This window comes from Paroedura picta, chromosome 8 (assembly GCF_049243985.1).
Source record: "Paroedura picta isolate Pp20150507F chromosome 8, Ppicta_v3.0, whole genome shotgun sequence".
NCBI lineage: Eukaryota > Metazoa > Chordata > Lepidosauria > Squamata > Gekkonidae > Paroedura > Paroedura picta.
Genome location: NC_135376.1, coordinates 23,489,051 through 23,515,309, shown reverse-complemented (window position 1 = coordinate 23,515,309; position 26,259 = coordinate 23,489,051). Strand labels below are relative to the sequence as shown.

The 26,259-nt window shown below is 43.2% G+C and overlaps 3 protein-coding genes across 3 annotated transcripts in view; 2 read left to right on the top strand and 1 right to left on the bottom strand.

Moving 5' to 3' along the window:
* Nucleotides 1-754: 754 nt before the first annotated feature.
* On the top strand, nt 755-10,331 carry SELENOT (selenoprotein T). Its single transcript, XM_077348689.1, has 6 exons — nt 755-950; nt 4,510-4,620; nt 5,356-5,482; nt 6,991-7,078; nt 9,103-9,255; nt 9,617-10,331. The coding sequence occupies exons 1-5, from the start codon at nt 814-816 to the stop codon at nt 9,225-9,227; spliced, it is 588 nt and encodes a 195-aa protein (XP_077204804.1). The 5' UTR covers nt 755-813; the 3' UTR covers nt 9,228-9,255; nt 9,617-10,331.
* A 7,004-nt stretch (nt 10,332-17,335) lies between these two features.
* LOC143842593 (glucose-dependent insulinotropic receptor-like) lies at nt 17,336-20,409 on the top strand. Its single transcript, XM_077347830.1, has one exon. It carries the CDS (start codon nt 17,906-17,908, stop codon nt 18,959-18,961), a length of 1,056 nt encoding a protein of 351 aa, XP_077203945.1. The 5' UTR covers nt 17,336-17,905; the 3' UTR covers nt 18,962-20,409.
* Nucleotides 20,410-22,954: 2,545 nt separating this feature from the next.
* The window catches only part of ERICH6 (glutamate rich 6), a 34,598-nt gene continuing 31,293 nt past the window's right edge, over nt 22,955-26,259 (bottom strand). Inside the window, exons 17-18 of the mRNA XM_077348688.1 lie at nt 25,126-25,357; nt 22,955-24,054 (exon numbers count right to left, since the gene is read on the bottom strand). Coding sequence (XP_077204803.1) covers nt 23,794-24,054; nt 25,126-25,357 — 493 coding nt within the window. The 3' untranslated portion in view covers nt 22,955-23,793. The remainder of the gene's footprint in view (nt 24,055-25,125; nt 25,358-26,259) is intronic.

Below are 26,259 nucleotides of genomic sequence, written 5' to 3'. Positions count from 1 at the left end.
CAAAGCTACTGACGATTTCTCAAGTCCTTACACAACCTCTTATCTACTCACTTCACAAAGGACAAGATGGCTTTTAAATAAAGTTTTAAAATGAAAACACTGACTGATTATTGGGTGGAGAATATAAGGTTTTATCAATGAACCTGAGAAAACAAGCTTAAATTTAGAAGTGTGGGTCTACGGATTATAAATAACATAAACACCAGCATATATGTCCAGATATAAAATTAGAAGTATATTCAGCTATAGAAACACACAAACCCCTCTATAAATTGCCTCAGAGGGTGGAGCTGCCAATCTCCAGGTGGGACAGGATGTTCTCCTGGAATTACAAATCCTCTCCAGATTACCTTGAAGAAAAAGGCAGTAGCAGAGGGGGGCATTCTGGCATGACATCCCCACTGAGCTCCCCCCGCCAACACCTCCCCAGGCTCTGCCCCGGAGTCTCCATTAAGTTCCCTACCTGGAGTTGGCAAGCCTACCGGCTCGGGGGGGGGGGAAATCGAGCCCAGGGACAGTCATGAAACAAGATACAGTCGCCCGAACCAGCAGCCTATCAGACCCTCCGGGACACTCTTGCAGAAAGGAACCTGCAGCCGCGCCGCTCCCTTGTTAACCCTTTCCAGGCCAAACTGCCTGCGGGCCCAGCGATCGCCTCCCCCCCCCCTTTGAAGATTACGGTTCCTCCTCCCCTCGCGCTCGGCGGCCGCCGCCGGGATAGGCGCAGCCTGGCGCAGGCGCAGGAGGGCGGCGGCCTGGCGTGATCCGGGCGACCCATTTCGGCGGCCGTTCCCGAGGCTCCTTGCCGGCAGGATGAGGCGGGCGCTGGCCTTGCTGCTGCTGCTCTCGGTGGGGCTGGACTGGGCCGCGGGCCAGCCGGGGGGGCTGCCGCCGGGCAAGAAGCTGCGCATGGCCTACGCCACCGGGCCGCTGCTCAAGTTCCAGATCTGGTGAGGGCCCAGGGCGGGAGGGCACGGAGGCCTCCCCGGCCCACCCTCTGCCGCGCCCGCTCCCGCTCCCGGCGCCGAGGCCTTCCGCCTTCCCCCGCGGACCCGTCCCGCCGCCCAAAGGGCCAGGAAGCGCCGAGGCGGAGCTGCCAGGCAGAGGGCCGGGGAGACGAGGCGGCCGCGGCCTGTCGGCGGGTCTTCTTCGGGGCCGGCAGCGGTCGCTCGTGGGGCAGCCGGCCGGCGGAGGCCTGAGCGGTGAAGGAGGAGGAGGAGGAAGGCCCGAGCCCCGCTGCCTTCTCTCTCTCTCTCTCTCTCTCTCTGCCCTTCCCGTGTGCGGGGCCGCTGGGCTCCCCCGCGCCGCTCAGGGCGGTCTCCCGCCGAAGGGCCTGGGAGCGCCGCATGCGACCTGTGCGGGATGGGCCCCGCCGCGCCTCCTCCGGGCCGCTTGGCTCGCACAACAGCCTCGTGGGGGAGGCTAGGCGGAGGGACTGGGGTGAGCCCCGCCCGGCCAGCCTGTGCTGCTGCACCGCTTTGGCCCGCACACCGGGCGCTTATAGTCCAAAGGGGAGGAGAAAGGCCCGTGTCAGACATGTTGGCAGGCGGGAGGCCTGGAGAATAGACTGCGGGATGGGGGCGGCTGGAATGTCGGCCCCTCAATACCACCTGGGAGGGAGAACAGGGGTGCCTGCTTGGATAAGATGGAGGAAGGGTTGGTTTTCATACCCCACTTTTCATTACCCGACGGAGTATCAAAGCAGCCTTCCTTTCCGTTCCCCATACCTGGCACCCTGTGAGGTAGGGAAAGATGAGAGAGCTCTGACAGAACTGTGACTGGCCCAAGGTCACCCAACTTGCTGCATGTGGGGGAGTGGGGAATCAAACCTGGCTCTTCATATTAGAGGCCACTGCTCCTAACCACTACACCCAGCTGGCTCTGCATGGTAGATATTTCCATGGTGGAGTGAAATTGCATGGAGATGAAGGAGTGAGCAAGCTTTGAGAGGTTGAGGAAGAGAGCATTGGATGTTCCGGGTGCCAGTGCTGTGTGTTTATAGGATCCCACACAGAAGGACCTAATTGTAAGCATCGTGATATTTTAAAACTTTGTCTTATAATGAATACGGTAAGGTTCTTGTGCTGGGTGCTGAAAACTGCACAGCATATTATTGGTCTGCTACGTGAGCCTGTCAATTAGGTGGTGTTTTACATTTTTCATTTGGACCTGTACTTCAGTCACAAGGTTTGCTGTCTTAGTCAGGGAAAGACTCATTTGGAATTTGCACCTATAAGCAATAAAGTTTGTGTGGAACTTTTGAGTATAAGTTTTAGTTGGTGATGGATTTTCCAAAGGCATGTCTGAGTGTCCAGGTTCTTAGCTATGGGTGCAGTACCAGAGACAATGATTTGTGATTTAATTTTGAGATATTATGCAATATGAACAAAACTATTTTTGGAAACCAGTTCAAATCTACTTTATTTTTATTTATTTATTTGATTTCTATACCACCTTTCCATATGGCTCAGGGTGGTTTACATACAACAGCATGGGAGGGGGATACATAGAATGAATTAATATCTAACATAAACAAATACAACAACAAGAGTCTAAGTAACACAATTTCAGTGATCTTAAACAGCAGTAGAACAGGAACAGGAACTTAGCTAAGGCCCTTCGAGAGGTCAGACTGGTTCAGGCCATGGAGGGGCTGTTTGAGGGGGACCTGTTGTCGGTCTCAGCCAAATGCCTGGTTTAGAATTCTAGTTATGAATTCAGCAAAATTAGCAGAGCTGTTAAAATCTTGCCTATAAAGTGTTTCTTTTTAATTCCAAAATGGATTATCTGCGTTATTCAATCATAGCAAAATAACAGGGAATCAATATAGTACCTTTAAAAACAGAACAAATTTTATTTTGGCATAAGCTTTTTGAGTCAGAACATTATTTCAGGTGCAGTCTTTTATTTAAAAATACTTACATGAGAAACAGCAACTGAGAGATTCAAACACTGTTATGATTTCTGTCTGGGGTCAGTCCTCTACGTCTTTCTGATTCATGATCTTTCCTGGAGCTTCATAAACTTTTTGTAACAATGAAGCTTTTCAATTCAAGAATGTTTTCACTTCTAGCTATTTTTAACAGGCATTACTGCTCTTGTGTACCAATGTTACATCAGCATAGCAACACATCACAGCTGGGACCAAAGGGAGGGAAAGCTGGATACATTTTGCATTTCTCTTATAGATTCCCAATTTCATCACTTATAGAAATCATTTTTGTTATCATTTTAAAAACCATAAGTGCTATGGGTGAAGAAGGTAACTTAAAAATACCTATTTCAACAACATGAGAGCAACATTTATCAAAGAAATCTTTATAACAGGTCTCCTGCTGCAATTGTAAAGATACTGATTTGGAAGTAAGTTTTGTGGATTCCAAATACACGTTGATACATATCCACCATCATTCATCTTTTGGCATCTGGCTGGTTCATGTAATTAGCTCCCAATTAGGTACATTAATAGGCAAATAAAAATTATTTATGCATGGTAGATATCTACAAATGATTGGGATGGAGTTGACTTCTTCTGTACTCAGGCACTTAAAAATTTGCTAGATGCAGTTTGCAACCGTATTGGCTTTTGTTAGCAGTCTGCTATGAGAGAATGTGTGCCTGTTGGTTACTGTAATGTGTTCAGTTTTTATTAGTACATAGTTAACTAGTAACTTACACTCTATGAGCCACTTGCAGAAATCCACACATCCTCAAGAACTGCAAACGGAGCAAAGAAGATAAAAGGCTAGTCTACGCAATAGGAGCATCAAAATCTGGTAGAATTATTTCAAATGGGTCGCCGTGTTGGTCTGAAGTAGCACAATAAAATCAAAGTCCAGTAGCACCTTTAAGACCAACAAAGATTTATTCAAGGTGTGAGCTTTCGAGTGCAAGCATTCAGAAAGGTGCTACTGGACTCTGATTTTATTCTAGTAGAATTGTGTACATCATTTGAAACTCTTAAAAGATTTACCTTATTGGAAAGTTCTTCTCCACGATCCTGGCTGCTGTTAATTTTTTGAAAGGTTAACTTGTGGGCTGATAAGAACCAAAATGTCCCCCACCTCTCTATCTCTCTCTTTTTAAAAGCACCATCAATGTCTGTGACACTTTACAACATTATATAGGCAAAAATAGGCAGGTCCTTGTGAAATGGAGAGAGGAGGAAGAGGTGACTATAGGCAAATTAGCCTGCTTAAAATTTGTTTGCAGTTGAATTTGAGTATTAACAATACGAGGATTTTGGTGAGAATGATCTGTGTGGAGGAAGGCCTTGAAGAGAAAGGGTGGTATCACATACTTTTTCACTGGGAAGGGATTTTCAAGCACGGAGAATAGAAAGGAAGACTAGTAAGAGACTTTCAAGTAGTTGAGAGTGATATGAATAGGAGGAACAGAAATGTAGCTGTCTTTGTGTAACATGCTCCTAGACTTACTTTGATGATTGATGAGCTGAAACATGTAGTGAAAATACTCAGAGTTTAACAGTGGTTCCTTTTTTCTGTTCAGTGTTTCCTGAGGATACAGGCGGGTGTTTGAGGAGTACATGCGGGTTATTAGCCAGCGGTACCCAGACATCCGCATTGAAGGAGAGAACTACCTTCCTCAACCTATTTATAGGTAAGCTAATTATGTACTAAACATGCAGTCTCTAGTAGCTTGGATAGTTTAAATTCTGTAACATCAAGAATTAGCTAACTTAATATCTGTGACAAGAGCTGAATGTCATGAGTATGTATATCTGACAACTGGAGCAACAGGCCTCATGCAACCAGAGTTTGCAAACTAATAATGATGCACTATTTTTGCTGTGCCCTGACCTGGATAATCCAGGCTAGCCCTGCCTTGGCAGATCTCAGCAAGGTCAGCCTTGGTTCCTACTTGGAAGGGGAGACCACCCAGGAAGTCCTGAATTGTTACTCAGAGGCAGGCAGTGGCTAACCACCATTGATTATCACTTGCCTTGGAATCCTTGTAGGATTGCCATGCGTTGGCTAAAACCTGATGGGCTTTCACACTCAAACTTTCTGTTCTTGTGGTTACAAGGTGAAAAGTATCAGAACGTTTGCAGTACTGCAGGATAAATGTAGAGAGCTTTTGAAAAATGTGTTCATCTGTTGTAATATTACAATGTTTTGTGTAGGTTTATGCTAATCTAAGCCCCAAAGATTTCAATGAGTTTTATGTCATTATTTTTGTATAAGATTGAGCTGTTTCTTAAATTTAGTAGTTATTGTTCATAAAACCATGTGAAATGAAAACTAGTGGTGTTCAGTTAGATGTGGTGCAGTTCTGGGCTTTTGGACAGGATGCATTTAACTAAAAACCCCTTCAGTGGTGTCTTTCTTTTGACAGGCATATAGCGTCTTTCCTGTCAGTCTTCAAACTAGTGTTAATAGGCTTCATTATTGTTGGCAAGGATCCTTTTGCTTTCTTTGGCATGCAAGCTCCAAGTATCTGGCAGTGGGGCCAAGAAAATAAGGTACAGAATCAACTTTTTTTTCTTTTAAAATGTATAGTGTGATGTGGCAGGCTGTGATGGGTAGGGCTAAGTGTGTCCCCTTCCCCCTATATTATTCAGTACCCTTTCGGTACAGTGGAGAAGCCAGAAACAACCAGTCCAGGGCCCTTGGAACCTTTAGAGGGAGATGGGAGGGGGAAGTTGCCGGAAGAAGAGGGGGATTTAACAGATGCTTTGCCCAGTTGGGAGTCTAGATCCTATATTAGACAGGTTAGAAGTCACCCTGTCTCATTGTCTGTCTTCAGGAATAAGCAGAGTGGATCTAGTGTGATGGCTTGGCAGGGCACATACCACTCTGTAAGCTTTCAAACTCCCTGGGAGGGAGTCAGGTGTAATTGGCATCTATTATTACTTCACAGATCACTAACACTGCCAAATATTAATAGGCCATTGATAATAAAATCTGTGGGTTCTCAGGGTAATTCTGAATTTGCCTGGTGATAGTTCATAATGGCATGGGAGTTAGTCCTCACAATCTCATTATCTGTCTTCAGGAGATGGCCTGGTAGGCCACATATCACTCTGTAAGCTTTCAAACTCAGCATTCCTGGAAGGGAGTCAGATGTAATCAGTATCCATTATTTACCTCACAGATGCCTCACATTGCCAAATATTAATAGGCCATTGATAATAAAATCTGTGGGTTCTCAGAGTTATTTTGAATTTGCCTGGTGACAGTACAGAATGGCATGGGAGTTACTCCTCACAATCTAAAGCATTACTAGTGTGCGTGTGTCTGGCAAAACATAGGGTTGTGTTCATGTACGTAAACCTGTACTCAAATAGTGAAATAACAAGACCCACAAACCCCTGTCAGACACAGAATTTGGGTCTGGGGTTTTCCTGCCCTTTCCTGTTGCTGTCAGTGAGAACCATGACCCCACTGGCGCTGTTGGGAGAAGTCCTGAAAGAACAGGATCTGGTTATGGTGGCCAATGAGTAGTTTGTACTGTTTTACTGTTGAACTGGGAATGTATTTATTTATTTTTAAATTTGTGATCCAAAAAGCATCCTCAGTTTTATTAATTCTGAGCAATTTGTTTGAAATAACTGGAGTAAGGCATAGGTTGTATAATATCCTGGACATTTATGTAGCTTATTTATGGAGCTATAGCCTTGTTATGATTAGCTGAAATGTAACCTTCGACTGATATCTTTGAGAGCCATGTTGCTAAAGATTGCATCATTTTTTATCCTTGGTGTATGAGAACAAAAGCATATTTAACAGGCTTGTGTAAAGGGAGCAAGACCGCTAGGGTTTGAAACAGAAATTGTAATGAGAATGTAAATATGTGATATAAAGTATTTGTTTACTCACTTAGTGAGGCTGTATATTACAAGTGGTAATCTTCCTTTTAGTGTATAAAGTATACATGATTTCCCATTGGTTTTTATGCTAGTAGGGCAGCTATTGAGTTCAGCTGCATAATTTGAACACAGCAATTGAGATTAATACTCCTAATTTCTAGGTCTATGCTTGCATGATGGTTTTCTTCCTGAGCAACATGATTGAGAACCAATGTATGTCAACAGGTGCATTTGAAATAACTTTAAATGGTAAGTTCTGACTAGCTTTTTTTAAACCCATGAACATATTCCTGTTGTCTGAGGGGCCTGTAGGTGTATGTATGGGGGGGTCAAGATGTGTCATGAGGCTTAGGCTTGTTGTTATGCCTCACAGCACAAAATAATTGTTCATACAGAATGAAAGAACTCCCCTAAATGTTGACCAATTACATGTGAACTAAAATCTAAACTATTAAAACATTTTATCTTGCCATCTTGTAATCAAGTCGGTGAACAGTGTAGCAACCAAATTGCACATAAATCTAGCAACCAAATCAGTGTAGCAACCAAATTGCACATACATCTACTCATGAACAGTGTAGCAACCAAATTGCACATACATCTACTCATAACCAAGAGCCTCTTGTGGCGCAGAGTGGTAAGGCAGCCGTCTGAAAGCTTTGCCCATGAGGCTGGGAGTTCGATCCCAGCAGCCGGCTCAAGGTTGACTCAGCCTTCCATCCTTCCGAGGTCAGTAAAATGAGTACCCAGCTTGCTGGGGGGTAAACGGTAATGACTGGGGAAGACACTGGCAAACCACCCCGTATTGAGTCTGCCATGAAAACGCTAGAGGGCGTCACCCCAAGGGTCAGACATGACTCGGTGCTTGCACAGGGGATACCTTTACCTTTACCTACTCATAACACCCCCCCCCCCCTATACTGAGAGGTCGAACCTACCGAGGGAGTGTCAAAGTTATTGTTGTTGAAATACCGTTCTAGTTGGTATGTTATTGTTGTTATATTGTTATATTGATACTGTTCCATGTAAATGTTCCAAAATGCTTTCTGTAATCTGCCCAGAGCCATAGGGAAGGGCGGTATAAAAATCAAAATAAATAAATAAAATAAATTGAAGTACACAATTTACTAATTTAAAAACTTTCAGACACTACTCATATGAGTGCACTGGGGTTAGCAAACTCACAGCCAGATCTGCTAGAAAAGTGTGCTTTACATGCCTTGCTCAATGTGGAAAGGAAAGGAGATTGTTTTGTGGCCCCAGCACCTAAAAGGGAGAGAGCAGTGGGGGCATAGATCCCCCTATTTGCCATTCCTCCCCCCTAAGATCCCCTAAGGAGACTCCTCACACCCAGGGGAAATGGGCACATAGGCCAGTATTCTTGAAATGGATCCGGCCCAATGCTGATGCCAGCCACATTGTTATAGCAAAGCAGAGAATACCACTACTCATGCACCCCCCCCCCCGTGCTATGCTCTCCTCTTGCCAACTGCCAAGTCCCTGCAGGCATTCAAAATCACTGTTGCCTTAACACCTAGGGAAGGAGGGGTGGGCAAGTGAACACAGATGAGCTGGTAGCATGGTGCATCCTCACTTGGGTGGCTCCTCTCTCCCCCCATGGCCCAGTTCCAAGATGCTTATCGGCTGGCCTGGGGAGGGGTGGGCCTGCACTTCCAGGCCCTTGCCACCGCCTCGTCTCTCAGCTTCCTGCATGGCCAGCCCTCCAGTCCAGACCTGGTTGCCATTGCCTTCACTGCTTCCCCACTGTGTGGGACTGCAGCAGCCCCCTGCTTCCCAAAAGTCTGAGCCCACCACAGGAAAGGCCTGGAAAGATTAAAACAACATTTAACATTTTGTGTCGAACTTTCTACAGGAAGTGTTTTTGAATCGTTGCTTGGTAGATATGGAAGCACTGTATCTTAGTTGAATATAGTAAAATTAAAAGTAAATTATACGTATGTTTAGATTTTATTGTATTAGCCATAGGTCATCACAATACAGTCACATGTACAGAATATACAAAAACAGGATAAAATAAAGGTTAACTTCTAAAATCACAAAGCTAAAATACAGTGTCAGGGTTAGAGGGGACACCAGAGGGAGCAGTAAATTCAGTGACTGGTCACCATTTTGAGCTGATGGTAAGAACTTTCGGAATGTATCTGAAAGCTTAATAAAAGTAGCTTTGTTTTGGGGAACAGTTGGCTATTCCTGCACCTTCCAAAAGTAGACAAGCGTTAAGATTTTTGCTTCCTTCCTGTCTCTGTCTTTAGATGTTCCAGTGTGGTCTAAGTTGGAGTCCGGTCACCTTCCTTCCATGCAGCAGCTTGTTCAGATCCTTGATAATGAAATGAAGCTCAATGTGCACATGGAGCAAATACCGCATCATAGATCATAGCCCCATTCATCAGTACTGAAAACTTCTTGTAAGTTTGGTTTGAAGGTTGCTCAGCAAGGTATTGATGGTGGAGGGTGTAAAATATATCACAAATGTGCCATTAATGTTCTGCTTCAGGTATAGCTCTATGTTTCCAGCTCAGAGGGAGTTTCTAGAACAGCTCATCAGGCACCATTTTCCTTTCCCCATTGTCCTCATCAGTTTTGTAAGGGATTTGCCTCTTGTAGCATTTTCAGTGTGTAGGAGTTCATTATTTCAGCTTTCTGGCCTTCTTAACTGCATATTGTGTGGCTTCCTTGGCAGTGCTGGGTACAGAACATTTCTTTCCCCCCACTGATCTTTCTTTGTTTATGGAACTTTCCGCTAAGTTTGTTTTGCTGTGTTTTCAGACATTAAGAGACACTTTCCAAAGGCAGCATGAACGAAATGAATGATGGCCTGTACTGAAGACAGCAAGCTGTTGGTACAGACTGGATGCTCTCCTCGCCTTCATGTTGTTCTTCCAGAAAACCTTAATGCAAGACTCTTTTCAGTGCTGGGATATTTCCAATTACTGCACATTCATTGAGTGCAATAATACTGTATAGATTTTTTTTAAAGTTAATTCAACCAGTTTGGCACTAGACAATGCAGGCATTAACAACTTTTGTGTTTTTTTATTTATGTCTAAGAAGATGGTAAAATGAGTTAGAGTCCTAAGTTTTTTTTCCTTAAGGAAGGAAGATGTCTGATATGCTATATATAGAAGTTATGTTCTATCTGTAGTTTAAAGTGGACCTGTAAGAGTATCGATTGTCTCTTGAACTGGTTTGGATAACTCGATAACAGACATTGCTGATTTGGCTATGTAATTTTTGTATATTTTTAGAGTATATTGCTGAGTGAATGGTGCACTGTATACTAAATTATATAAACAAAAAATATATGCAGAGTAACTGCCCTAAACTTTGTGACTTCAGAGAAGACCAGCTGCTCTTCAGAGTCCCTTGATAATTTGAAGTCTGATCAATGGACCAGGCTAAGTGGTCAGATAGCCAGGCCTTTATACTGTCCTAAATATAAACTAAGCAAACTGATTTAAATAAAGAAATTTCATTTACTGTGTGAAGTATCTTGAATCATAATGAATTCAACCAGTTACTGGACCAAAATTTTTGAAGATAAGTGAAGGTAAAAGAAAACAGCTTTTGTTTTATTTATAAAACCACAACTTTCTCGCTCTTCGGAATTCTCAGCAGACCATCATGCCACAACTGAAAACTATCCCAGTAAGTAATCTGTGGGGTTACATTTGCCTAGTTCTAAAAATGAACAACACCCAACTAATTCCTTCTTGGCAGCCTACAAAGGAAGGGAAAGGTTTTTGCTTGGCTGGATAAGAGAATGGAGGTTCATGTGGAAACAGAACTTAACTGTTAAGCAATGCATAAAGTGCTATCACTTTAGCAAGAAGGTGAGTCACAACCCACCCACTGCCTGTCCTATAATTTTTAACTACTGAGGGTTGCTGTTTTGATCAGCAGAGGTTCAGTGGGTTTTTGAGCAGGGAATGAATACACTCATTGCTTTGAGCAGGTAGGCTGAAACAGCATGTTTCTTCAATGGCATTTTCTACTGTTAACTTCAAAAATTAATCTCCAGTTACTTTCCCTCAACGTGAAAGAACCATGTGGCAGAAATCTAATCACAGCAAAATAACAGACTAACTCATACAAGTGAGACCTGGACTACTAGTGATTGTAATCAGAAGATCTTGGCATACTAAGGATGTATGCCCAGGAAATTTAAATGTGAGAGTAATTAAATGTGATTTTTCCTGCATCATAAAGTGGTGTTCAAGGATAGTCATAGTAACTTACTCCCTTGATCATGCAACTTGGCTGTAAGAGAGACTTTTTCACCTGAAATACTGGTTGCAACACCTTTGTTGCTGTGTTGTCAGTTGCAGGAATTCTGTTTTGTCCAGCCATCAGGTAAAAGGAATGTGGACATTTATTTCCAGTTGTATGGACTCCTTTTCACTAATTTAGGGTATGAATGCAAACATAGGCAAAATGATGTTAGCGCTATGCTTGACCCAGTATTCTCAGAAGAACTGATGCTCTTAATAATTTTGTTGCCAGCTTGTATGTTTTAATAAACATGGTTGATTTTAAAAAATTTGCCTTATATCCTGGGTAGCAATATATACACAACTAGACCTCTCTCTAACAAAGATTGTAAGGTAAGATTGTAAAATACTCCTATGTCCTAAAGTAGTACTTTTAGCACTCTGTTGACCAACTCGGACCTTTTGAGGAACCCAATAAATACCTTCAGGCTTGGGAGATGTAATGTACAGAATCCTACTGATCAAACTTTTTGTCCTGTTCTTCCAAGTTCAGGGTGGCTTCAGTTTCCCTTCCCTTCATTTTATCCTCATTAACCCCTGTCAGATAAGTTGTTCTGAAAGAGAGTGCACGATTGCTCCAAAGTCATCAGATGAACAGAAGGGATTTAAAGCCTAGTCTCTCTTATCATAGTCTGATACTAATCCTGTGGACATACTGGCTATCTAGGAGTTCAAATACAGAGGTTTTTAACTTGCACATCAATCATGTGTGTTTTTTAAAAAATGAGAATGCACAGGTGTTTATAGTTCATGATGTTGCTAGGTTATGAATGTTCACAAGCCGTTACCATATAGCAGGGGTAGTCAACCTGTGGTCCTCCAGATGTCCATGGACTACAATTCCCATAAGCTCCTGCCAGCGAATGCTATCTAACCCACAGTGCTTTTCCTAGTTTTCCTGCCTAGAAAAGTGAATCATTTTATGAGCAGCCTGCTTTGGTGGACAGTAACTGTAGTAGACATGTAAAGACATGTATGTAATGTGGTTACTATTTGAGAAAAGTTGGTGGCTTGCCACATCTGGCCAGTGAGTAGGCCTACTGTTGCCATTTTGCTCCACTCAGCATCCCAGGGTAGCTGTCCGTACGGGCACAGCCTCTGTATGTGGATCTTTTATGTAGCAGCCTTGAGGTTAGCAGTTACTTGTATTTTCTTTAATATGACAGCTTGTGTTTGTTAAATAGAGTAATGTCAGTGACCTGGGCTAGTCTGGTCTCTTCAGATCTCAGGTGCAGCCCTGGTTAGTATTGGATGGGAGACCACTAAGGAAATGCAGGGTTACTATACAGAGGCAAACGGTGGCAAATCTCTTCTGAACATCTGTTGCCTTGAAAGTTCTATGGGCTCACCAGAAGTCAGCTGTGACTTGAGGGCATTTTCCACCATCAATCTGATGTCTGTTACAAATAGAAATAATGTTTCTGCCTTCGTTCTGCACATCTTAGTTTCGGTGCGTACTGCATTGTTTCCCTTGCTCTTTTGATAGAAAATGTTAGTCTGTTAATTCATAGGGTCTCCATATGTCAAAGTGACTTCACTACATCCCTTGTACTTCTTTAATTTATGAAATGTTGTTTTTTTAATCTCCCCAGTTAGCCAGTAAAGCCAATAGAATGTAGGTGACTGTGGCACATTAACAAAGAGATGTCTTTTGAGGGGAAGCAGAAAGGCTGCAGTCCTGTGCCTTTGAACTTGGTGAGAATTGGAGCAAAAGTATTTCAGAGCACTCACAAACCTTTACCATATAACACTCTTGGATGTTCACAGTCAAAAGTGTGGCGTAATTAGCGCTCAGAGGAAAGGATGGCTTTTACATTTTGAAGAACTCTGGATTCAGCCCTGTTTTTCACTCTTCCATGTCGATGAGCGTCATCTTTTGTACTATGGAATTTCCATTGCATTGGACTTGAGGAAACATCTAAAATACAAGGCTAATGTGTTAGAGCAGAGACATAAAGCTCATTAATTTTACAGCTAAGAAACAGTTACCTTATTTCATTTGAAAAGTTCTTGATACCATTAAGTCCCATTAACTATTTTTCATGCTCAGAAAACCAATTTCTGTAACACTCTGAACTGTCTCTTACGATTGCATCTAGTTGCTTTAAAAAAAACACCACACACACAGGTAAAAGCTTGTGGTCCTTAAAGGCCGGCAAGTGTGAATTGCTTGGTAACAGCCAAAAGGGAACAAACCCCTTTGACACGGTGTTTACAGAGCTATTTTTGGATGCTGCCTTGGTAGCTATTAACAAGAAGTCACTAGTGATACCAATCTTGTAGTGCTTGACATAAAATCAGAATCTGCAGTAAATGTAAAGTTAATTAAAATGGACTGTTTGGACAGAGGATAAATTGACAGTGTACTGGAGTCTGAGTTAAACCAGTTTCATGCAGCTAGCTAAATATAGCGGAGTCAAGCACATTGGAGATTTGTGTCTATATATTGTAATACAGAAAACTTTTAAAAATCAATTGTTCACATATGCAACAGCCTGGAGTCAACTCGTGCAAGCAGCCATCCGTGTTGATTGCCGCTTGTTTTGCTCAACATGGCAAGCTGTTTGTGTGAAAATGTTCACCTCACAGGCACCTTCAGGAGCAGCACTTGAGGGGGGAAGGGGATCACAGTGAAATGGCTGCACTTGAGGGGGGAAGGGGATCACAGTGAAATGGCTGCAAATGTATGGCAACACACAGTCAACGATAAAAGCTGTTATCCAAAGTATTCCCTAGCCCTAATTATTAATTCAATATATCCTTATAAAGTGTAAGAAGGATGAGCATAAGAGACTGAAGTAATCTGACTTTAACTTTTCTTTATTCTAGAAAACTGAAATTTCCTGTATTTATGCTATGCTTTTCTACTAAAAGAAGTTTCCAGTATTTTACAAGTGTACCTATTCTCACCCTTCTCATTTTGAATTTTTTAATTAAGAGGTGTAATAACAGAATTATGATGACCCATCACACGTTGGTTTGATTTGGCTTTTCTTTCGAGTAGCAAGGTATTCTCTGCATTATTAGCTCCACCATCCCTTCACTTCCTGCTATTTCACCGGCACCTTTATATCATAGTGTTGTTAGAGGGGGAAAGGATTGCTGTTTGTGACTGGGATAGATATGGGTATCATAATTTCATTTTCTGGTTCCTTAGTGTGTTCTGAGTTCGAGCCTTGGGCTGGATTCACAGATGCTCTTCTGCAAGCACAAGGCAAGGAAACATCTGTGCTTCTGTGTGTGGGAGGTGGGTGCTGCTGGTGAATCCTGCTTTCCACCCATACCGTCTGTTTCTTCTGCAAGAGGACTCTCCCATTCAGGTGGTCTCACCACCCTGCCTTTGACTGTGTCGCCAAGGTGCCCTAATTAACTTGCATCTCTTTGTTCATTTAACCCAATCATCTATCCAACCACACCCATGGGTTGCTAGACTGTGCTTAAAAATGTCTTCTTCCTTGTACTACATCCATCCATTCAACACAACAGCACTATCTAAGGAAACCCTCTGACCCAGACTTCTAAGAGTTCCAAAACTGCCTGTATTCTTAAGCCCTTTATCAGCACTGCCAGGGACGGATGATTCTTCTCAAGGTGCAGGAAGATAGGAAGCTGGTTTCCTGGGTCTGCCATCTGGATAGAACCCTGCCAACCCGGCTAAAAACTGGCTGTGGAAGATAAAAACATGGAAGTGTTCTGGTGGGCTGCAGCTTCTGTGCATCTTCGCTCATGCAATGCAACTCCCTTATGTATCAGTAAAAGGGGGGGGAACGGTATCCTAGTTTTTCATAGCTCTGGGGAAAATAAAAATTGCAAGTTACTGTGATTTCAGTAGGGATATAGGTCAAAGGTCAGGTGAAGTGGCCAAATGGGTGGAAATGATATTAGCAGCTTTGTTTGCTGTATTGGCTAAGGAGGAAAAGTGAATGTGCTTCTCTTAAAACTATAACAGGTGAACAAGCACTCCTGCCTGCGTGTGCACACACGCCAAGAGGTCATGCACTTTTCCTGTGTTTATCACTCGTATTTTCCTTCTATGGAAGCAAAATGTCAAGTAGGAGATTTTTAGACTTTCCAATAATCCTGTTAGGTAGTATCAGTTTGCAAGTTGAACAAACAGCTGTTTCTTACAAACAGACATGTATACATTGACTAACATATGAACAGTGCTTGAGGTGCTGCTGGTCAGTGACAAAGCTGCTTGGCAGTTTAGATTAGAAGAAGAATTGGTTCTTGTATGCCACTTTTCCCTGCCAGAAGGAGTCTCAAAGCAGCTTACCTTTCCTCTCCCCACAACAGACACCCTGTGAGGAAGATGAAGCTGAGAGGGCCCTGAGCCCAAGATCCCCCAGCTTGCTCTGGGGGGGGGGGAGGAGTGGGAAATCAAACTCAGTTTGCCAAATTAGAAGTCCACGCTCCTAACCACTACACCAAGACTCTACTTTTTCTGGAGAGGGTTTCAGCTTGGAGAAGCTGCTGGATCCTGGCCTATAGTTGGGAGCCCAGATTTTCTCCAGACAGCATGGTTCTTCAGCTATTCTTTGGAAAGTAAACATCTATGGTTGTTCTTGGTCCATGATCTGATTACATCCTGGTTAGATTATGGTGATGCACTGTAAGTAGGGCTGCCTTTGAAAATGGTCTGCTGGTACAAAATGAAGCTGCCAGACTATTGTTAGGGACCGGACACAAGGACAGTGATGCCCTCGGGTGCTGAAAGATCTGCACTGGCTGCTCACTTGTCTCCAGGCACAATCTGAAGTGCTGATTCTTACCTTAAAAGAGCTAAATGGCTTGGAGCAGGATTAGTCAACCTGTGGTCCTCCAGATGTCCATGGACTACAATTCCCATGAGCCCCTGCCAACTAACACTGGCAGGGCTCGTGGGAATTGTAGTCCATGAACATCTGGAGGACCACAGGTTGACTACCCCTGGCTTGGAGCCAGGATACTTGAAGGACTGCCTCCTCCAATATTGTCCATCTCTCCAGATAAGATCTGCTTCACAAGCCCTGCCTTCAACCGTGAGCCTGGAGGCAACCAGAGACAGGGGCTTTTTAGGTGTGGCTCCTTTCCACTGAGGCTCACCTGGCACCTACATTGTTTTCTTAAAAAAAAAAAAACAGGCCCAAATGTTTCTGTTCAACAAGACTAGTATTAATCAGCGGAGGACCACGTGCAAACTAATCAGATACTCAGTGACTGACAGCAGCGGATTCTATAGTCCTGCTTGCTGTAAAAAGAGGGATTTCCCTAACATGAGCACTTGGCACAGCGGTCCCCTAAAGCATATGGATGTGTGTGCAAATTTGTTGTGCTACTTCGGACCAACATGGCTACCCACTTGAATCTATTCATTAAGGGTTGATCTTTTAAGGCCATTTTTTAAAGTGAGTTCAGATCTGAAAACTTGTTCATTTTAATTGTTCAATGGTCTTATGTTTTTATATCCTGGCTCAGTTTGTAATTAACATCTTTTAATGTTTCATATTTTTATTATTTAGGAAGGTGCTTTGGGTGAGGTTGGTGATGGCTGGTACTTGGGCGGGGGAGGCAACAAAGAAGAAAGCAGTGGCAAATCGCCTCTGTCTCTTTGCCTTAAAGTCCCCATTGGAGTTAGCCTGCAGGCTGCCCCTTGACAGCACTTAATTACGTAGCCAAGCTATTTCCTAGGCTAGAGCTGTTCCTTTGGGAACATATTTTTAAGTAGCCTGGCAAGCATTTCCAAAGTACATTAAACCTCAGACAGGGCGTCCCTCCAGTGCTGTCGCCTACGTGGTCTGTACATTGCCGTGACAAGAGTTCAGAAGCAGCGAGTCTTTATTTAACCTGTACTTCCAGATCATTTTTTATGCCACGGTTTAAAATGCAGTCCTTAAAAAGCACATTTTGTTTAACCTCCCCAGTTTGTTTGGATCCTTCCAGGTAGTTGTGATGGTCTGGGAACACAGATGTCTTTGTTCTGAGATATTTTAGGGCAGAGTATCTTCCTGTTTTCCCCACTAATACTGTTTGGTTGCAATACATTCATGGTCTGATCACTCAAAGACACAAAGAAGACTGCAAAAATACCTTTTCTTTACATTTTTTTCCCCCCTGAATCTTAACATTTTGTATCTAGCACCCTCTTAGCTGTGGGGTGGGTGGGGTGGGGGGACGAATTATAGCTATTGAGACATAGTTTCCTCCTAAGATCAAACAATCAATTACTTCTCGTTGACATGCTTTATATGTCAATAGCATCAACACATGGAGTCATTTTTCTGCATGGACAGGGAAAACACTGTTTATTACACTGGCTCGTTTTAGAAGCCTAATAGGAAGGACTAGAATGTCTCTCTGCTTTGTTTGCCAAACTCCTTCCTTATCTTTATGCGTCAAAGACACTTTCAGAAATTGATTGAACAAGCCTGCCTACCCAGCTGTTTCCCTCACTTACCTCGGCCAATGAGTTCCTTTTGCCCGAAGCCTTCAGCTGGGGGAGGACTTTGGTCTTCCATGCATCTCCAAGCACATCACTGCCAAGGCTACAGGTGAAGACTGTAATCACTGAGGGAAATGAAATGAGGACCTGGGAGCCTCAATCATGTTGATGGCTACTCCTGATTTGCAGGCAGTCCAGACGGTTTGACAGTAGGACCAAGCCAAAGGATTCTACCCAAGAGATTTTTTATTTCCTGCAGGACCTTTAGCAGTTTGCTAACAGAACAGCATGTCTGCTTCTGGCTTGATGGAGCCTCATCTAGACACACCTTGAAGCCAATATTCCTCTCTCTGTTTCATAACAAAGATGCCCAATGTTACGTATGCGGTTCTTCATTTCCTCTTGAGCATCCTCATCCCCTCCACCAACCTACTGGTCATCAGAGTCATTTGGCAGCTGAGGAAGAAGAAACCAAGCAGAAACTATATCTTCATCCTTAACTTAGCAGCTGCTGATTTACTGGTCGGATTGATGTGCTTCGGGAAAGCATTGGATAATGCCATAGACATGGCATTGGACAAAAACCTAACCGTTTGTCTCTTGAAGATCTGTATGAGCATTACTCCTTGCATTGGCTCCATACTGACCTTGCTCTTGGTTTCCCTGGACAGGTACTTGGCGGTGAGGCTGCCTCTTTATTACCCTACCCTCATGAGGAAGAAGCCAATCATCTTCTCTCTTGTTGTGCTGTGGTGTGTTTCCTTACTGGTGGGCCACATGCCACTTTTTTCCTCCTACTTGCAGCAAAGCAATTTCACGGGTCAGTGCGGACTCTTGTCTGCCACCAAGAGTGACTATCTGTTCATAACCTGCTTTGGCATCTTCATCCCTGCTTTGTTGACCCTTGTCTGTTTGCACATTTCAGTGGGAAGGATTGCCTACCTACAGCACAAGAGGATCCGGCATGCCTTCCTGCACATGGATACCGCCTCTGCTCACTTCCGCCATTTCAAAGCACTGAGGACAGTCCTTGTTGTGATCATCTGCTTCATTCTCTTCTGGGGCCCATATTACGTGGCAGCCATTGTGAGAGCTACTTGCAGTTCTTGCATTCTAAGTCCGCTGCTGAAGGATTTACTGTTCCTTCTAGGAGAAACCAATTCCCTGGTCAATCCTTTTATTTACTCACTATACAGCAAAGATATAAGGATGCAGCTTTCCAGACTGATGAAGTGCAAGACCAAAGGCCAAATGGAACCATGTAGGGCTAATGACCTGGCACTGATCCATTCCAACATGAGAGCTCAATGTAACTTAGATCCTGGAAGAACAACAAACCGAGATTCAACTGAGGATCAAACTTCTAACTCTCCTACCTTCAAGAGTTCTTTGAACTTCAGAACAGTGTTCTCAGTATCTTGATCTCAGGCAAAGGAGAACTTAGCCTTAAGGGAGGCGAAGAGGTATTGTGTGCCTTGGTAATCAATAAAGAGGTAATGTAGGGACGTTCCCTTCTGCAAACAGGGTTTGGAACCAAGACTTGGGTTGCCTGTATCATAACTTGACCTAGACAAAGGTACAAAGATCACCATAAGTTGGTTAACTAGTAAGTTATATATATGCACGCTGGCCAGAATGCTTAACTACAACTGTCATAGATATCATATATTTCTTGGTCATCCAGGGTATGGTTGATATGTGCCATTCTGAAACCCATAAATATGATAATGACTTGAAAGTGGCATATTGAGCAGAATGCTTTGAATACAAATAAAGGGCTAGAAACAGTTGCCATTTTTTAAAGGCCCCTTTGTTTCTAGCAAAGAAACTGATTCCAATGTTTAACATTCCCTCTTTATACTACAGAAGAGGTGAGGGTTGAGATCATTGTCTTGTTTCTTCAAGTTTTGCCTGACTGGAGTTTAGAGGTGGACAGACACCTGACTACTGTAATCAACAGGAAGACTCAGTGGAAGAGCGTCTGCTTGTTATGCCAAAGATTCCACATTCAACCCCATGCATCTCCAGTTAAAAGGACGAAGTAGTAGGTGATGTGCAAGACCTCTGCAGTAGAGCCTCTGACAAACTGAGTAGACAATATTGACCTCGATGGACCAAGAGTCTGATTCAGTATAAGGCAGCTTTATGTATTCATGTGAACAGTTGCTCCACAAAAGGTAATTTGTAAGAGTAATTCCTAATATAATCCTTGAGTGATTTCCCACTAATCAGGGGCTGATGTTTCATTGCCATTTCCATCCTGAGTTTGTTAATCAGTTGAACTTTGGATTGTTAGATACTGGGAATGTCACTCACTCCGTTTCCTGGAGCAGGAGAATTGTTAAAGTTTTGATATCTGTAATCTGACTGGAAAGTCTTCATATCATAGCTCTGTCTTCAGATGTCTTTAGCTGACTTGTATTTTCTGGGTTTCAGCCTTCCACCAAGCTAATTTATGCCAGCAAGGTCGGCACATTTAGGAAAAGTGCTGTGTGAATGGGTAATTATTTATGTAAAGGTGTGAAGATCCTTAAATTAAACCAGGAAATGAGGAAAATGAGTTACTCCAAGTTATTCTTCAATAACACATTGAAAACAGAGACAGATTTCTGGACATGCTTTGTATGTCTCTTCTTTTTTGCCATTATACGTTTTTATGCTATCTTCTATAAGTGCAATCCGAAACAGATTTATAGCTTTCTAAACCCATTGATGTCAATTGACTTAGAAGGATACAGGTCTTTTTAGGATTACACTGCATGTGTTGCCTAAATAACTGGAAAGAAAGAGAAGGGAAGGTGAAATGAGCATCCTACAGTGACACGTGTTGATGCTGCTTCTTTTTAATGGAAGCATCAATAAATATTGTGAAATAAACATGCATCTTTATTCTCTGTTATTCTTGCTGTAGTTCCGTGTCCCTTTTTCCAGTTGTTGAGTTTAACCCCCAGCCATTCTTCTGTTAGTGTTATTCATCCCACACAAAGTTGTTACTTCCAATGGTTGGTAGTCTTGTCAGGCATGGATCACTAGTTTCAAAGCTGGGCTAGTCAAATCTTAGCCCTCTCCAGTTTGAACATTTATGCAATTAACTCATTCCACAGAAAAACCCCAGGGATGTTCTCTGTCATGCGGAGAATAAGAAGGGAGTCAGAGTAAAAGAGAAGGGGAACCAAAGGTGAATTAACACCCAAATGTGGGCCCAGATCTTTTGTGTCACCGAAGTCAGTTAAGAGCAGCATCTTGGAAGAAGTTGGAGGGTGGTAGAAGATTTCAGTTGATAGAGACTGCTGAATCTCAGATAAGAGCTAGCCAGACCATGCGTATTCCTCCCATGCTCCAGTCACTCCATTGGCTGCTCAACAGATAAGGAGCTCAGGTCAAGATATTGACTATCATATGGAGAGTTATTGATGGAGCCTCGTATTTGCAAGACCACCTCTGAGCAGGGCCTCCTGCAGGTGCCACTCTATAGATGGGCATGGTCCCCAGCAGCCTGTCCAGATGCCTCCCCTGTAGTGACCCCCCCAATGGAATGGACCATCTGAGGAGGTCAGGAAGGCTTCCACACTCCTGGCATGTTCCAAACTCGGTTTAATATCTTTATGGGCCCTGTGGCCCAACTGGTCTGGAACTTCGGGCTGGGTTGTGTAAGTATGCTAATGACAACCAGCTCTATCTCTTGACTGGTGGCTGCCCTGACCACCCCCTCCCCCAATAGTAATGCCAGTTGTTTGGAAGCAGTAACAATTGGGCTCAAGAAAAGTTGGCTGAAACTCAATCCCTTATGTGGTTTGGTGTTCAGATTTGGGTCAGGGTATGGATTTGGAATCCCACTTACCCACCCTGGATGGGGTACAACTGAAGGTCTAGCACTTTACCAGTAATCTGTCAGTGGAACCCCAGGTCACCAAAGTAGCCCAGCTGGTACCCTTCCGTCTTCACCAAGCATGTCTACTAGTGCCCTATCTGTCCCAGGATCATCTTGCCACAGTGAACCAGGCAATGGTCATCTCCAGGCTAGATTTCTGTAATTCACTCTACTTGGGCCTGCTCTTGTCCTTGAGCAGGAAGCTTCAGGTGTGGTGGCACAAAAATTAAAACAAATAAATAAATTAAAAACCATATATCAAATGGAAGTATTCAGGGCATTTTTGTAAGAAAACTAGAGCTACATTGTAAGAGATTGGTTCAGGAAGAAGTACTGTGTACCACCTGATCTAATCACGTTTCTGCATTCATGTGCTTTGTTCAGATGACAGCTCTGTTTCCACGCTTCTGAAATTCCTAGTACTATTACATTACTTATTAGGTGTATAATCCGATTGATTACTTTGATTTGCATTTCATATTCTGCTTTGAGTCACAGTGAGAAAGGCAGACTATAAATAGCATTAATTAAAAAATAGGATTTTTATATTCTGCTTAACATGGGGTCCCAGTTCCTCTTCTAGCCTAAAAGTTATCACTGGAGAAGGGAAGGAATGAGAATGGTAATTAATGAACGCAGACACTATTACTGTTATGGCAGGACAAATGCAGCAAAGTTATTAGAAGACTGTAAAAAGATTTCATCAAATGTAGCTGCTGAGTCTTCCAGAGATTTCCTTACCTTGCTAGACAGACAGAGAAGTTCTGGAGATAACGTGTGAATTGATTAATGAACCCATATTCTTTGGTCTTAATGCCATTGGACAGGAATCTTTCAGTTCTCCCACCCCTAGCAACAGCAACCAACCAATCACGGCTGGAAGATATCATTACCTTTTTATCTTCTGCCTAGGTTTGCAATGATTAAATATCTGGAATTAATCTCCATCAATGTGATTGTAAAAAATCTAAATATAAACATTCTACTATACCACCCTATCCCTAGAAAGCATCTCATGATTTCATTAATTTACACCTAGTAAATGCTATCCTAGAGCCTCTGGTGGCGCAGAGTAGTAAGGCAGCAGAAATGCAGTCTGAAAGCTCTGCCCATGAGGCTGGGAGTTCAATCCCAGCAGCCGGCTCAAGGTTGACTCAGCCTTCCATCCTTCCGAGGTCGGTAAAATGAGTACCCAGCTTGCTGGGGGGTAAACAGTAATGACTGGGGAAGGCACTGGCAAACCACCCCGTATTGAGTCTGCCATGAAAATGCTAGAGGGCGTCACCCCAAGGGTCAGACATGACTCGGTGCTTGCACAGGGGGATACCTTTACCTTTACTTTAAATGCTATCCTAAAAAAAAATAGATATTTTTCTGAAATGCCTTTTTCACTAAAAATTATGGATGCATACTTTTTCTAAACAGCCTGAGAATGATTGCTAGAAAATAAAGAAGGTAATCCGAGAAGGAACACAATATTTTGTGCAAAGCATAAGTAGAACAATTGCTAAATATATACTTAAATCTATTTTCCACTCTACTTTTTAATGTGCAACATTTATTATAGCCCATGTTGCTTACTGAGATGCAAGACAGATTATAAAGTGCAAAAAACAATTAGACACTGAAAGACATATAATGAACAATTCAATAGAATTAAGATTACAGAACCGGAAAACAACACAAACAAACAATCTGTCTAAAGCATGTCATTCAATAATGCAGAAAATGCATAACAAAGGTAGAAAATGCAGTAAAACAAAGTGGGACATCAGACAAGCATTTTCCGTTACAAAAAGCAACCTTCTCTGTTATTACATTTTACTATAGTTGCATTAGAGCCTCTTGGTAGCAGAAATGAAAGCTCTGCCCATGAGGCTGGGAGTTCAATCCCAGCAGCTGGCTCAAGGTTGACTCAGCCTTCCATCCTTCCGAGGTCGGTAAAATGACTACCCAGCTTGCTGGGGGGTAAAACAGTAATGACTGGGGAAGGGAATGGCAAACCACCCCGTATTGAGTCTGCCATGAAAACGCTAGAGGGCATCACCCCAAGGGTCAGACATGGCCTGGTGCTTGCACAGGTGATACCTTTACCTTTACCTTTTATAGTTGCATTAACTTCTCCAGAAATTAACCTGGGATCAGTCCCCCCCTCCTTTCTTAATTGAGTCATTGAGTGTCAAGGGACCCATCAAATGTGGGAAGGCCAATGCCTTTCAAGACTTTGATCTTCTCAGCCAAACTTACCTCTACATTTTCCAGATTTAGGTTCAATTTATTCACCCTTACCCATTTCACCACAGCAGTAAGGCACTGGTATAGAATTCACCATAAATGTAGACCTTCTTAAGAACAATAAAAAGAAACTATCTCATGAGGCTAATCAGGCTTGGATGTTTATTATTGACATGATTAATTTGTCCAGGGGAGCACTTACAGCAGTCTCTCTACACAGGTCCATCAACTTCAAAGCCTGTTTTGAAATGTATGAAGGGAGCTGAATTTTAGTCCACTGATCACTGGAGGAAAATTCTAAGCAGCCATGCAATTTAGCAAACACTTTCAGAATCTTTATTCTGCTTGCAAACAGCACAAGGTCGTCTTCAGAAACAAGCTTTGGCCATGGATGGTGATTAGTAGATGGCTTTAAGGAAAGAAAAGATGGGGAATTAACAAAGTGTCTAAAGCCACACAGTACTTCTGTCCAACAGAAATTCAATAGACGGCACACATTGTCTCAAATAATGCCATGGGGGACAGGGAAGGGAGCATGCTGGGACTATCACTAGATTGCAGGACCTTTAGCCCAATGTGTCTCCCAAGTTAATTGGGAAAAAGCATGGTTAAAGACAGAGTGAGAACCACAGAGAAGATTCCTTGGTGTGGTGGTTAGGAGCCAACTTGGTGTAGTGGTTGGTGTAGTGGTTAGGACTACATTCTAATCTGGCAAGCCGGGTTCGATTCTGTGCCCCCCAGCTGAGTGACCTTGGGCTTGCCACAGCACTGATAAAGCTGTTCTGACCAAGCAGTGATATCAGGGCTCTCGCAGCCTCACCTACCTCACAGGGTATCTGTTGTGGGGAGAGGAAAGGAAAGGAGACTGTAAGCTGCTTTGAGACTCCTTAGGGTAGAGAAAAGTGGCATATAAGAACCAACTCTTCTTCTTCTTCCTAAGAAGATTAATCATGGAGCCTAGAAAGTCTGACCTCACAAACTGTTTAGAGTTTGTTTTTGAAATGTTGACAAACCTATGGGAGGGGTGATCTCTGTCTTCCCAAAAAACTATTGAAAAATGTCTCATAAAAGAATCCTGAGTAAATGTGACAGTCATGGGTGCATTCTCATAGATGGGAAACTGGTTTAAGTAAAGGAAGCAAATAGAGATAGGAAGATTTTTCTGAGAGGAAAAGAAGCATCTGTAGATCACGCCAGCACTACTTACCTGATGTCAGGATTCAGCAATGAAATTTGACCAAATGATGCTGAATTGTATAATTTTTCCTATACAAGCCAGATCAATTTTGTTCCAGCTCCCAGCAGATGTAACTTCATTTTCTAATGCCACTAGTAGTTTGAGGCAGATTGTCTTCTTTTTCCTAAGGGTTCTACCCTCAGTTGCATAGCAATCCCACTTTCTCCCTACCCAGCTGCCAAATACAAGGGCATGTGAACTCATTCCCCCCCCCCCCCCCCCAGTTTGTTTGAAATGAAGTACCTCCACTTTGGTCCCCACGTTGATCTTTGCTTGTTTCCCCATTGCCAGGAAAGAAATGGCAACTTTGTCTTGCGCAAGAATCCTGACGCCGACATTTTGGTTCAACGACATAAATACGGGTTTGAATGATACAGTGGGAGTGTACTTCTGCAAGTGGTTTGGCCAGATCCAGGTCCTCACTTTATTGCCATCTTGGTCTGAATAATGTCCTCCTCGAACTGTAATATTTATCCTGTAGGAGCAAGACGATAACTTGAAGCAAGTTCAACAAAGGAAAAAAAAAGACATCCATATTGCTTATATCATACATGTATCTTGCTCTTCTTAAGAAATGCTCCGGATGGCACACATGATTCTTCCTCTTCAGTTTGCCCTTCATGGAGACTCCCAGACCTGGAGTTGTATCTGGCCAGTTCTCCTCCTTGCTACATCTCTCTTCCTCAATGGCCTTTCTCCATGCAGGTCCCCTGACTCCTAGCATAGCTGGGTGAAAGTAACTCACATCTTTTTACCAGGACTGTTTCCAATGTGGGGAGGGGACTCAAATCAGAAAACGGGAGGTGCCCCTTGGGCCACTCTCTTTTTTTACTGGTATGCTGTACTGGCCCAGGTTGGCTTCCTTCCTCCCCTGACAAGGGCTGAGTTCTTGCTTGCTCCCCTAGCAGATTCACTTCCAAAGTTCATCTTGCTTGCTGCAACACAGTCCCAGCTGGCTCACTGGAACTCCCTTCTCCATAGCCAAAAAAAGTGTGTGCGATTAGTGCCACCAGGCTTGGTAAATGAACGAGTGAGATTATTTCTCCCATCACAATGTTGCAGTGGCCCATTGGATGCCTTCTGGCCAGTCTGCCCCTTCTAAAGTTGGGTGGGGGCAATCTCACTGCCCTTGTCTCTCCATGTCCTCAAGAGTGGTGCTCATCCCTCACCAAGTAACTTGCTCGGGCTCTGGTCTGAACCCCCTGCTGCCTCTGGCTCTCCAGTCCCCGGGTGCCAGATGGCACTTCCTGTTTCCTCCCACTTCAGCCCTGTTTTAAACTGGCCAAGCTACTATTGTAGATGGAAAGATGATTGATATTATTTATTAAATTTACTTATTTATTACATTTGTATACCGCCCTCCCTTGAGGCTCAGGG

What these genes read in the sequence shown, in the direction of transcription:
- LOC143842593 (XM_077347830.1), top strand. Translation starts at nt 17,906, where the DNA reads ATGCCCAATGTTACGTATGCGGTTCTTCATTTCCTCTTGAGCATCCTC.